At 40.5% G+C, this 12,417-nt stretch overlaps 2 protein-coding genes and 1 long non-coding RNA gene across 4 annotated transcripts in view; 1 reads left to right on the plus strand and 2 right to left on the minus strand.

The window, feature by feature from the left end:
* Positions 1–12,417, plus strand: part of kmr (pleckstrin homology domain-containing family A member kramer) — a 59,021-nt gene that overhangs the window by 3,122 nt on the left and 43,482 nt on the right. The gene's annotated exons all lie outside the window — the stretch shown is intronic.
* Ubc87F (Ubiquitin conjugating enzyme 87F) lies at positions 39–1,064 on the minus strand. Its single transcript, XM_018017848.2, has 2 exons — positions 870–1,064; positions 39–755 (listed from the first exon to the last, which is right to left on the minus strand). The coding sequence occupies exon 2, from the start codon at positions 745–747 to the stop codon at positions 244–246; it is 504 nt and encodes a 167-aa protein (XP_017873337.1). The 5' UTR covers positions 748–755; positions 870–1,064; the 3' UTR covers positions 39–243.
* On the minus strand, positions 1,354–4,502 carry LOC149270560 (uncharacterized). The gene is made up of 3 exons (XR_016268550.1): positions 4,007–4,502; positions 3,656–3,925; positions 1,354–3,577 (listed from the first exon to the last, which is right to left on the minus strand). It is a non-coding gene; the product is annotated as an uncharacterized LOC149270560 (long non-coding RNA).

A 12,417-nucleotide genomic window follows, 5' to 3' on the forward strand; every position in this document is an offset into this window, starting at 1 on the left:
AGCTGCATAAAGAGATTGAACTTCAGTTGCTAGATTTTTTTTTTTTTTTTTTTTTTTGCAAGCAGTCGCTTATTTTATTCGCATGCTTGAATGTTGACCGTTTGAGTTGATTTGAGTGTGGAAGTTTGTCTACCTGTCTGTCTCTATCTCTGTCTGTCTCTGTCTGTCTCTGTCTGTGTCTGTCTGTCTCTGTCTGTCTGTTTGTGCGAATGGAGTTTGCTTCAGGTGTGGCAGGCAACCCAGCTAGACCTCCTCCTGGCTGCGGCGCACACAACGCGCCACTTTGCGCTTGAATTCCGGATGATTTTCGCGCCATTCCTTGGCTGCGTCCACATTGGCCGCCGACTCGTCATTGGGATCGGTCAGCATGGAGATGACAGAGAGCAATATGGTCTCCACGGTGTGTACGGGCAGCCAGCGTTCCTCGGCCTTCTCGTAGCCCCACTTATCGTCGCCGGGCTCGTGCAGTATGGAGATGCAGACATCGCCGTTCTTCTCAATATTCGGATGCCAGATCTCGGTGACGAATTTCATTCGTGGCGGCCGCAATGGGTACTCCTTGGGAAAGATTAGATGAGCCTTGAAGCATCCGCCCTCGTACAGGGTGTCCGGCGGGCCGATGATAACCACCTCCCACTTGAAGATGTCCTCATCGTTGATCAAACCGGCAGAGAAGCCTTCGACGGGGTTCCGGTGCAGCTCGGCGAGCTGCCGTTTGAGTAGTAGCGATGCTTGCAGTTCAGACATGTCACTGACTATGTGGATCAAGGGAATAGGTGTGGATCGATAGTAATTGAAGTAGTATTAATGATCATATAGTAGTTGCCGTTGTTGTTGTTGTTCGTGTTGACTTCTTTGGCGCTACTTACTGGAATTTTGTTCAAAAATTTCGATACGTTGCTTCAGTTTTATTTTCTTTTTTTTCGGAATTTTTGTAGATTTTTTACTATGCTGAACTACGCTGAGTGTTACGGCCAACACACATTGACAACTCTGACCCAGCGCCTACAACTAGTTGAATTTGGTTTTTGCTGATTGTTTTAAGTGCCGACAGTTTCCACAAGGGAGACTTTTGTAAGGTGTAAAGCAATAACAAGGAAATATCCTTCATGAAAGTTCTAGAAGCAGAGTATGCTGTATACGCTATATATTTCTATAGCTATTGCTCTTATCACGCAGGCTTTCAAATATCTGATGTTACCTGACTGGTACATGAAATCAACAAATCGATAAAAGATCATATTTTCAGTAACAGCTATCCATATAGTAAACTATTACCGTTTTTTTTTAACGATAAACATTGATATTTTAAGTACACACACATTTCATATTGATTGATAGATGTCGATGATACGTATACTTTTTAGGTGAATCGATAAATATCGATCATAAATATGATATACATGAAGATTTTTTTTTTATTTACATTTATCGATATTAATCAGCTGTTCAGATATAGACTTTACATGAATAGATAAATATAGTCAACAGAAACTTCTTTGACCTGTACCGATTGAAAATCGATTGCTTGCTTTGCTATTCTAACTACAGTTCGAAATATTAAAAACCAACTCATTAAATGCCCTCTCTCAATTGTCGAAGTTTTGAATACTCATTCCCACTTTTATAATTGTAGTCTTATCTCGGTTATTGATTTGATTTGAAATAAATTGTCATCTAGCGCTACTCATCTTGGCCTTGGCTTCCACTCCAACTGCTGCATTAAGCCATCTACCATTAAATTGCTAAGTTGCTGCAGCTTGTCGCTAATGGATTTGCCTTTGAGTGTTTTGGAATTCTTTCGACTGCCCTGGCGAATACTCGCAAACATACATACATATATGTATTATCTCTTGGGCCGCAGACAAAAACCGCATGATTGCAATTGCTTTTTTGTTGCTTGTTGTCTATGCAACTGTTATTCGCGCATTTTGAGTTATGAATGCTGCCACACATTGTTGCAACTGCCTTTTGGGCTTGCTGTAATTGCGCACAATTGTTGGCAAAACACACACACAGAGAGACACACAGACAGACAGTTGAGCACGTCCTCATATGCCACATTTGTATATCTCGCATTCTCATGCTTTTCACACACTCTGAGGCATAATTTTTGTGTTTTTTTTTTTTGCCAATTGCATTTTTGAATTTGCCGCAAGCGAGCCTCATGCCGCGCCTCCTGCTCAGTATCGCTAACTGAAATTATGTTGCCGCAAATGTGTGAATTGCTAATGTGTTTGTTTGCTTGCTTTTTTCAGCCAGTTTTGCCCGTTGCGCCGTTTTCATGCACAATTGCCATTGCCGGTTTTTCAAGTTTTTCATGTTGCAATTTTCACCAAATTCCATCAAAGTGTGCGTGTGTGCTTGTGTGTGTGCTTGAGTAGTTTTATTAATATTTACCTGCCAACAACAATAACATGTGTGTGCCCCACAGCAGCAGCAGCCAGCGCTGAGAACTATCCAATCCATAAGAACCAATGGGCTCACATATATCTATCAGATACTTTTTGGCCTTTTCTTGCAGCAGCAAAACAGCCGTTGAACATGTTTGGCCACAGCACAAGACTGACAGCTGTTGTTGCTGTTATGCTGCTGCTGCTGCTGCTGCTGATCTTGGCGACCCGTGGCATGCCCATTTAAGTGCCAGCAAATGCAGTTGCATGTCCCACAGCGCTTGGCACAAGCCAACAACAACAAATGTGTAAACAATGCGCGAGTGAACTCGAATTTCCATTTCGTTCAAGTGTCGCGCGCCATCAAATGATAAAATGTTACTCACATTAAATTTAATTGATTTTCATATAACCAACACACACATACATATATGTATATCTATACTCCTCCTACAGTAGGATTGGTTGCCATGAGTGTTTTTTTTTTTTGGTGGGCGTGTCGCATGCGACAATTGCATTTCCGGCATCACGCAAACTTCTACCGGTCTGCGCGGCCCACGCTCTTGAAAACTCTTCAATTGCTCTGCTATTGAATCGGTCTCTTTCCAGTTGCTGTTATATATATATACCCGCATACACATACACATATATGTATATATTTCTTTTTTGGAACTGAGCAGGTGCTCCTTCATTCAGTTCGTCGCCGTTGGGTGCCCACGCTGCGTGCCTCAAACTGCTAGCTCATGTCGTTGGACTCATCGGGCAGCTGTCGGCGTCGATCAGTTCGAATTGATTGTGCTCGCTAGCTCTGGCTCTCTTCCTCTCTCTCCCTGCCTTTCTTTCGTTGAGCAAATTGGTGGTTGGTTAGTCATTTGTTTGATAATGCACTTGTGCCTGGAACTACCTGTTCTCGCTAAACTTACATCATTTGAAATTTTGAATAAAAAAGTATGATCATTAACGACAGCTGTGCTCAATTTACTGGTGCATTTGCGGCGCCTCTCTTTGTGCTTCTCATGTGTATGACTAGCAAAATGTTGACACTGTGACAGCTGCTATTAGTTAACGTAGCATTTGAACGGCTTTTCTTGGGCTTCTCGCTGAGCTGACCCAAATGCCTATCTTTGCCAGCTGATTTATGAATGTGTGCTGGCGCCTTTCTATGCGCTTCTCAGAGAGCAGAGCTAAGTGAAGGGATTTGACTTGTATGATAACGATAGGGCAACTCTCTGATATCAGCTTGACTTAGTATTTTTACTCACTTTCGGCGCCTTGCTTTGCGCTTCTCAGCTGCAACTGAATATGAGCTTTTTACCCGCTGGAGCACCTCCCTCTGCGCGTCTCATAAATTTGAACCTAAACAAGTGTCCATTTAAGTGCGGCTCGCTTATTGGATTCGTGAGTTACGAACTCATTTTTTCAGTGCACTTTTATGCTGGCGGCGCACAAAAGTTTTCCATAATTTATTGTATTTTCTTTTGGCTGCTGCTGCTGCCGGTGCTTTCATAACTGCGTAATGCTCGAAAGTCAAACTGCGAAAGAAATGGAGAGAGAACGCGCTGAGCAAAAACTAAAATTGCACAAAACGATAAAAGGAAAATGCAACACAAAACCTTTTCCACGTGCACATTCATACTTTTTTTTTTACTCTGCTCCTCCTCTTCTTCTTTTTAATGTGTTTTATGCGTTTTGCCATTTTTATAATTGAGTTGGCCGTTGAGAGCGTTGGAGGGAGCCACAGCCAGAGTTTGGATAAAGCTATAAACTGCACTATATACATAAATACGTATGTATAGAGCTGGCATCAAGTGGAAGAGGGAGTGCCGAAGTTGTTCTGGTTCTGGTTCTCGATTTTGCGGCTGAAGTTGCAGTTGCAGTTGCAGTTGCAATTGCATTCACAGCAGACGCGCTGCAGTTGGAGTGTGCCCGCTCATGTGCACTGAATTGCGAACGAACAAAAAATTCTGCTTGTCTGAAATGCGATATTGTATATATACAACTATATAAGTATATACATCTGAAGTGAGTGTATTATATGCCACAATTGACAGCAGTAGAAAGTAGTGTAGGAAATATGATAAGCTGCTCTCTACGACTCTCCAGCAGTTCCAAGGTAGACTGATTTTTATGATTGATATTTTTGCAAAATAAACTCGGGTCACGTTTATCATAACTCCACATGTGATTAGATAATGCTTTGAGTATCTTACCTAAGTGAAGTGTTACGTAGGTTTGCCTGAGCTCAGTTGATGAAGGTTTGCAAGCTCATTGCGCCGAGGGTTTTGAATTATACATTAGAGTTTATTTAGTTAAATTTTTTAGTGGGTTGCGAGTCACTTCATTATATTTTACTCAACAAGCGCCTTGCTCAAGTACTTTTGCTTAGTTTTAAAAACTAAAAAGGTTTTTTTCCTTTAAATAAAATTATTTTATAATTATTAGTTCACTCTAGCTGTAGTTATAATAATTACTCTTGTTATAAAATACATTGCCTATTTTATAATAATTATTTGTAGTCCAACGAACGACTTTTTGCATTGAAATGCATTTGCAGTCAGTGGCTGCACACTCAGTCTGCATTATCATCATCTCCATCATCATCCGCATCATCATGGTCATCTACAGTGTGGTCCCTAATGAATGTTTCCGTCAACTTTTGCTCCAGTTGTGTGTGCGCTCGCGTTATTTGTTATGTTTCCCCTTTATTCAACTGGAGCTCATTTAAAAACGCATTTAGTTTTTCACGCCAGCGACTTTGAAGCGATTTGCTTATGGCGCGTCTTGGCTAATAACTCAATTTGTCCTTTAACGGATTTAGCTGTTGGCTAAACGTAATTGAGGTAAGACCGTTTTCTTCTGGCATTGCGTAAGCGCTGTCGGCTTTAATAAGCCACCTGGGCGACGCCGACTGCTCTCCGGTTGCCCCAAATGGGCCGTTAGACATCGTGCTTAAAGTTCATTTACTTTTCGAAGAAAAGCCCTAGAGAAAAACCCGGAAAGAACATCGCACTGAAAATGAGCCAAGCGCAAAGTGTCATTTATAGTTTCTTTTATTTCTTTTCTTTTTCTCTTTTGTTTGTTTTTTTATTTATTTTTTTTTTAGCTTTTTTTATTTGTTTTATTTTTTTTAGTATTTTTATATTTTGATTCTGTTTTCATATTTTGCCAGACCATTTCGTTTTGAAAACGCTTCGTTTGTCGTTTTGTTGTCTAGTGCTTTTTCATACAGGCGGGCTCGAAAAATCCAAGCTTGGCCTAAAAAGCGCTTATTAAATTTAATGACAGCACGTTTGCTTGCGAAAAGCGTTTCGACTTCACTTTTTTTCCTGAACCTCAACTTATGGCTCTGTTTTTTATATCTATTTTTTCTGGCTTTATTGTGGGCCGCAGCGCATTGGGAGCAGAGGCCATAATGGCACAATCTTCACATTTAATTACGTGGCACGGCTTTTTATTGAGTCGGAGACCCTCTAAATGAACGCATCATTCACGAAATTGTTGCACAGCTTCAGCAGTAATTGCTGCTAATTCAACGTTTTTCTCAAATTTGTAACCCTTTGAATCTATTTTGTTGATTTACTCTAGGGGGTATAATGGGAATTACTCTTGAGGTAAAGTGAAACCGGACATTAAATATAATTGATAGAAAATTATGATTTTTTATGTGTGTTATTTTCAGCAATATTTTTAGTAGATTTTTGTTTAGTAAAAAAAAAAAAAAAAAAAAAAAAAAAAAAAAAAAATGATGTATAGCTTTTCTGAGCATTAAATATAATTGATTGAAAAATATTTTAAACAATTATTTTTAATTGCATAATATTTCTTTTTAAATGTATATAAAAATTAAAAAAAATATATATATATATATCATTTGATAATACTTTACCTTAAGTTGACTTATTTAACTTAGTCTGATTTTGTTGATCCTGCAAAACCTCTATCGCTGGTTTCTAATTAAAAAAAAAAAAACTTGTCTCTAAATATATATTTAATATATAATTATCTTTATCAGTATCAAGTCTCAGTTAAAGCTGTCATCTGCCTGTTACCCACTGCTACCTATAATTAACTCAATGCAATCAAAGTAAACTCACAGATCTAGCCAATTAGTTTAAGGGAAATGAGCTAATAGCTGAGCAAACTTTCAGTTGAATTTTAGCTCACTTCCAAGTGTCGTCGACTGCAGTTTTGTATAAATTAGCCTTTCATAATTATGAACAACAATGGCGCATGGTGCCTGCCACTCCAGCCAGTTAGTAGGTAGTGAAAGTAATTTACAAATTTAAATTAATGCGCTCAGCAACATAACAACAACAACTACAACAGCAATGAGCGGGCGGGAGAAAAGGGCCCTTTGCACACTTAGACCCCGGGGGTTATGTGCCGGTAATTTGCAATTTCCCTGCAAAAAAAGAAAGAAAACCGCGAAGACCCAGTCAGAGATATGGCTGACTTGGTTATTATTCAGCTATTCAACTGGTTTCTTAGTATGCCAGAGATGCATTACACTTGGACTCGGACGCCCTCTCTCTATGCTTGGGGTTTCTCAATATAATTTTTTTATAGAGCGCGCTCGTTGAACTTCAAATGGCGCAAGCAGCAAAACATCCATAATAACAACAACAACCAAAACAGAGAAGTGAAATTCACTTTCAGTACAGTGTTCACTGGCAGTTAATGAACTGCAGCCGCAACGAGAGCAACAGGAAGTGGACGATGTAACATTAGCACAGTGGTGTCTATTAAGCAAAAACTATGCTAATTTCTGAAGTTAGTTTCCCAGCCTTATGAAATGAATTCATTTCACGGAAGATCGCGATGGGCCGAGCCGACGCGTCCACGGTCATGAGTTGCTGTCAAGATTTGTTTGCGTGCCCACAAATTGTTGTCTTTTATTCACACAATTATAGACGGACAGAAAGACAGACAAACAGACAGACAGTTGGCATTTGCATTTCCACGTTGCCTCCTCTTTCTCTCTCTGTCTCTCTGTCTCTCTCTCTGGCAGTCTCAGGCAGTCAACCGAGCATGGCTTCCAGCACCTGTTAACAATTAAAAGACGATCCCTTGAGCCCTGCATTGCAGTTGCCTGCCCACCCCATAGATAACCTGGCTAATTAACTTTCTTTTGACATTCGGTGGACGTAGCAGCATCGCCTTAGTTTCGTTTTTCCAATTAGCATTTCCAAGCCAATTGGACAATGTTGTTGATCGTAGTCCAACACAGAAATGAAGCAACTTCTTTGATCATAAATTATTCAAGACCTGTGGCGGCCGTTGCCTTTGTTTGTTTTCCATGTGACGCGGCCAAAAACTAAGCCCTGTGGGAATGTCTCGATGTAGTCATAAAAATAACAGTTGAACGGAACGGAAATCAACACTAAGACGTGGCCCTTCTGGCTAGCCACTAGGCGCCCATTCGAGTGGCATCTCGCTGTGTAAACATTTACTTTGTAGCACTTCGTAAGACAAACGAGATCTTGAGATTGCAGCTCAAATTGAGCTAAAGCTGTCAGGTGCGATCCCATGTTTATGTTGGCCCAAATAGCCATCAGGTGTTGGCATTGAATTGGGTTAATATGCGATTTAGTTGAGGTGTACAGTTACAGCTATTGGCATCAGCGTCTCTTGAAACGTGAAGAGAAACAAGCCAATAAGAGCCGACAATTGTGTCTCTGGATTCTAGAATTTTAGCTTAAAGCAACAGGAAGTCTGTAGTACTTGCAGTGAATTTAACTAGAGCGAGCCTCTAATTCTTATCGATTTCTCTTATCAGTTTAACCTGCATTTCCTGCCCCAGGGCCATGGCGCTGCTCTCATTTGCTATTCGCGCCACTCGCTACTTGCCACTTGCAACATGCTGAAACGAGAGTAAAATGTGCCAATTTTGTACATGTTGTAAATGCAATTTATATGGATCTAAAGAACAAGCAAACAAGAGACACGGCCACTTCATCACGCAGCGCTGGCCAAGCGTGAGGCGACTGCAGTTGCATGCGTGTCTTCTACTTGTTATACCCTAAGCATGAGCTAAGTTCTTAACAGGGTATATTGTGTAATCGAAGAAGGTATCTTCTTTGTTAACTCTGCTATCATAACCATCCCTCTCTCTCTATGTATTTCTTTCTCTTTCTCTTTCTCAGCAAAAACTCAGCTGGAAGCGTACGATTTGATAATAAAAGATTTTAAGCCTCTATACATGCCACTAACTCTCTCTCTACCTCTATGCATACGTGCACTTCTCTCGCTCTTTATTTTCGTGAGACTCTAATAACTTTCTTAGCTTTCTTCTTATCAGATTCTGGTTGGATTATTGAGCTGTCTTCCTTGTTAACTCTAATATCTGCTTATATCAATTTCTTTTACGACTTTTCTCAAATATCTCAAGGATTATAAGAGTATGGAGAGTAGATTTCACTTGTTCCCTTTACATATCTCGCAAAATATATAAAAACGTACATACCACAACGTACGCTTGCCATAACACTTTATTAACTTTTCATTATATAGACAGTATTTCAGCATTTCATTTTGTATATTTAAGCTTCTACAGCATATCTGCTAGTCGGGCATGCCTGGCGTGTAGAACTTGTACGTGTTTTAGTTATTATTCTTGTTGCAGCGAGTGCAACAAAGCGGCAACAGTCCGTTCAGCTCGTTCTAGTCGCGGCTGCATCTATTGTTCTGGCAGCTCGTGCTTGTGCCAGATTAATGCGCCGACAGGCAGACAGTTGGACAGACAGCCAGTCTGAAAAGCAGGCAAACTCGGGCGAGGCAGCAGCAGCAGCATCAGCAGCAACAGCAGGTTTCGATTTCAATTTAAGGCGGATGTTCGGTTTAATTGCGAGTATGGTCATTTACAATTCATAGAGCGGCGCATGAGCCCTCCGCGTCCCTGGGCGCCCACTGTATGCACTGTACTGGCATCTCAGGTTGCCGCCAAATGCTGTTGAACTTGGAGGTTAAGCTCGATGAGAATCAATCGCTTGGTCAATGGAAATTGAAAGGCATCATCGTCTTGTTAACGGTTCAGTGGCCGCAATTGCCATTGCCATTGCACTTGACACTGCTGCAATCGTAATGCTGGCCGGGCACTGAGTGCCTCTCCTTGCAGCATTTCGCAGCTGGATTGCTTGCGGCTGCTGGCTGGCCAATTGAATGGGAGAGCGGGGCGAGCGCGCTTACTTTCACTGCAGCTGCAGCGGGCCAACACGTCGTATGCTTGATCGAAAGCGTGAAGCCAAAGTTTAATTGAATCTGTTCGGACAACAATATAGACACACACAGAAAGAGTGTGTGAGAGAGAGAGAAAGGTATAGAGAGAGAGAGGGAGAGAGAGAGAGAGAGAGAGAGAGAGAGATATACACTCAGGTATACGCAGTAGCCACTTGTAATTGGCAACTTTCAAAGTTGGCCATTTCTTGAAGACATTTGAAAGTTATTGAACAACAGTTTGTAACTTTGCCTAAACAAACCTCAAGTAACTAAATAAATGAAAGTTTGGCATTTGAAGATATTTTATGGAACATATTCAATTATATTTCATTATTGATGATAAATAAATTAATAAATGGGAATCTATTTTGAGATACTTAATTCATTAATAATAAAATTATATTATATTTTTAAAGGTAAATGAGTTAAGGAAATGAGAAATGTTATTTTAGATATTTTATTTTTAAATATTTAACTAGATTTTATTATAAAAAGCTAAAGGAATGGGAAGCTTCTAGTTTCTTCTAGTTTAATATGGCTAGAAACATGTTTATAGCTTTAAATAGGTTTTATATATTGTTGCTATAAATTTTCATTCTAGAAAAAAGGAATGTTATTGTGTTGTTAAGCTACATCTGCACCATAAATACCTTTGATTTTTTTTTTTTTTTTTTTTTTTTTTTTTTTTTTTTAATTTGACGTCAATTTTCTTGATTGCGACTCTTTCCATAAGAATAAAAAATCCTCTTTATAAAAATTTGAGGAAAAAACTTTTATGTATCAAACTTGAGCTGTGCATAAATATCAAAGTTACGGAGCTCAATAGCTGGGCTAAATAACTTTAGAACACTAAAAATGAATAATCAATACTATAATAGCTTAAAAGTTTAAGACCCAAACGGCCCTTTCCACTCTTTTAGCTTTTTACAGGGTATTTTCAACTTTGTTCTGTCTGTTTGTTCAGGCCACAAAGTTTGCGTTGACTTCGCAGCTGCCACAAAATCAATAAGAAACGCAGCTAAGCCACGCACGTCGGTCGTGTCGTCTAAATTGAGGGCGTGGCATGCAGGCATGCTCCGGCTCTGTTGTCGCCATAAAATTGGGTCAACAAAAAATGTGTACAATTATGTGGTGTTGCGCGACGCCCATAAAATGCAGCTCTATCGACCAGGTCGAAAGTATTTTGTTTTTTTTTTTGCTTTTCTGGGCTTTAAACGAGCGAAAATAAAACTCGTTTGATGTAACTGAGATTTGGGTGCCGCTTGCAACACAGCTAACAACGGGTTTTTCGGGCGCCCAACATGGACCCTTGAGCAAACACATATGAAAACACCAAGCACACACATGTGGTTGCTGTTGGTGTTGGTGTGTGCACTGCGACTTTCCCATTTGCAGAGATTTTCATTTTCACATTTCACATCTGGATATTTCAATATGTAAACGAATGAAATTCGTCTCGTTTGGTTTGCATAGCAGCAAATGGGATTTGGGCTTATGAATATTGACAGCCACACACACATACTCACACAACTCTGCCTCTTGATAGCAAATAATGTGTTTCCTCGTTTCATTCCTCTCCCCCTCCCTATATATAATATTGTGCGTGGCTTTGGGGCTGCTGCCATGACAAATCATTGCTGCAATTGCAGGCCCGCAAGTTTGATCGATTTGTTGCAGTTACGATTCCCGCACCGCTCACCCCGACGCCCTCTGGCTTTCAACGAATTGTAACTGTTGCGGTTAGTTTGCCCTGCGACCCGTCGAGCCGCTCCAATGGGCACACATAAAGCTGGGGGCAGGGCGTGTCGCTTGGCTAAATGTCGGAAGCATTTTGTGTGAGGGGGGAAACGTCGCTCGTCGCTTTTCATTATTAAGTTGTTTCTGTATGCGTGTGTGTGTATGTGGCAGTTGCTGTTATTTGATTTGAGCAGCAGCAGCATTGAACTGACTGACATCTATCGATGTGCCCTCCGCATCCGAGTGGCCCAGATTTTGTAGGCGAGTGTTGATATTTTTGAATCATTGTATTGTCGCTTATCAGCTTTGGCATAGTTTTCGTAGCGCGCTGCGCTGATAATGGCTGCATGCAGCGCATGTTGCAACAAGCTCTGACAGCAATGTGCTGCAGATTGCTAAATAGCTAAATGGCCCAAAGAGCTACAACATCCAGTCAGCCAGCTGTTGCTGCTGTTGGCCAATTTGTTAGCCAAATTGCAGGCAATTCTCAGTGGCGCCGCTACCCACTGAAGTGGGTGTCCGTGCTCGTGCTCCCCTGCTTCCGCAGATCGCATGACAAATGACTGCCACAACAAGTGGCAGCAACTTCAGATGCCCTCTCAATTCCACTTGAATTTTTATCTAGCGCCGCGCTGCGCTGCTTGTGTTCATCCGCTTTTACTTTTTAAGTAGCTGTGTTTTCTCAGCTATTTAGCAATGCACTTCCCTCTTCTTATGCCCTGTAGCAGAGGGAACTAGCTGAACGAGTGAGAAGATTGGCCACAATTGAAGCTATAAGTTGCATTTGATATACTACAGCTAAGAGCTTGGGCTGCATTTGACATACCCTGTCTCACTTACGCAACACAAAGAAAGAGAGGGACAGAGAGCAAAGAATATCATTATCATGTCATGTTTCTTATAACTTAATATAAAGTATATAAGAGGTTGAAATTTTTCATAGATGCATTATATATATAATATACTATACTATTCAAACTAATTCTAGAGTATATGCTAGTCTAGCATTCTACTTAAACTCTTTTCAACTGCAGCTGTGCAAAGTTTTATATAAAATTTGGACTTTTATTGC

Source organism: Drosophila arizonae, chromosome 2 (assembly GCF_054131065.1).
Source record: "Drosophila arizonae isolate 15081-1271.41 chromosome 2, UAZ_ARI_1.0, whole genome shotgun sequence".
Lineage (NCBI taxonomy): Eukaryota > Metazoa > Arthropoda > Insecta > Diptera > Drosophilidae > Drosophila > Drosophila arizonae.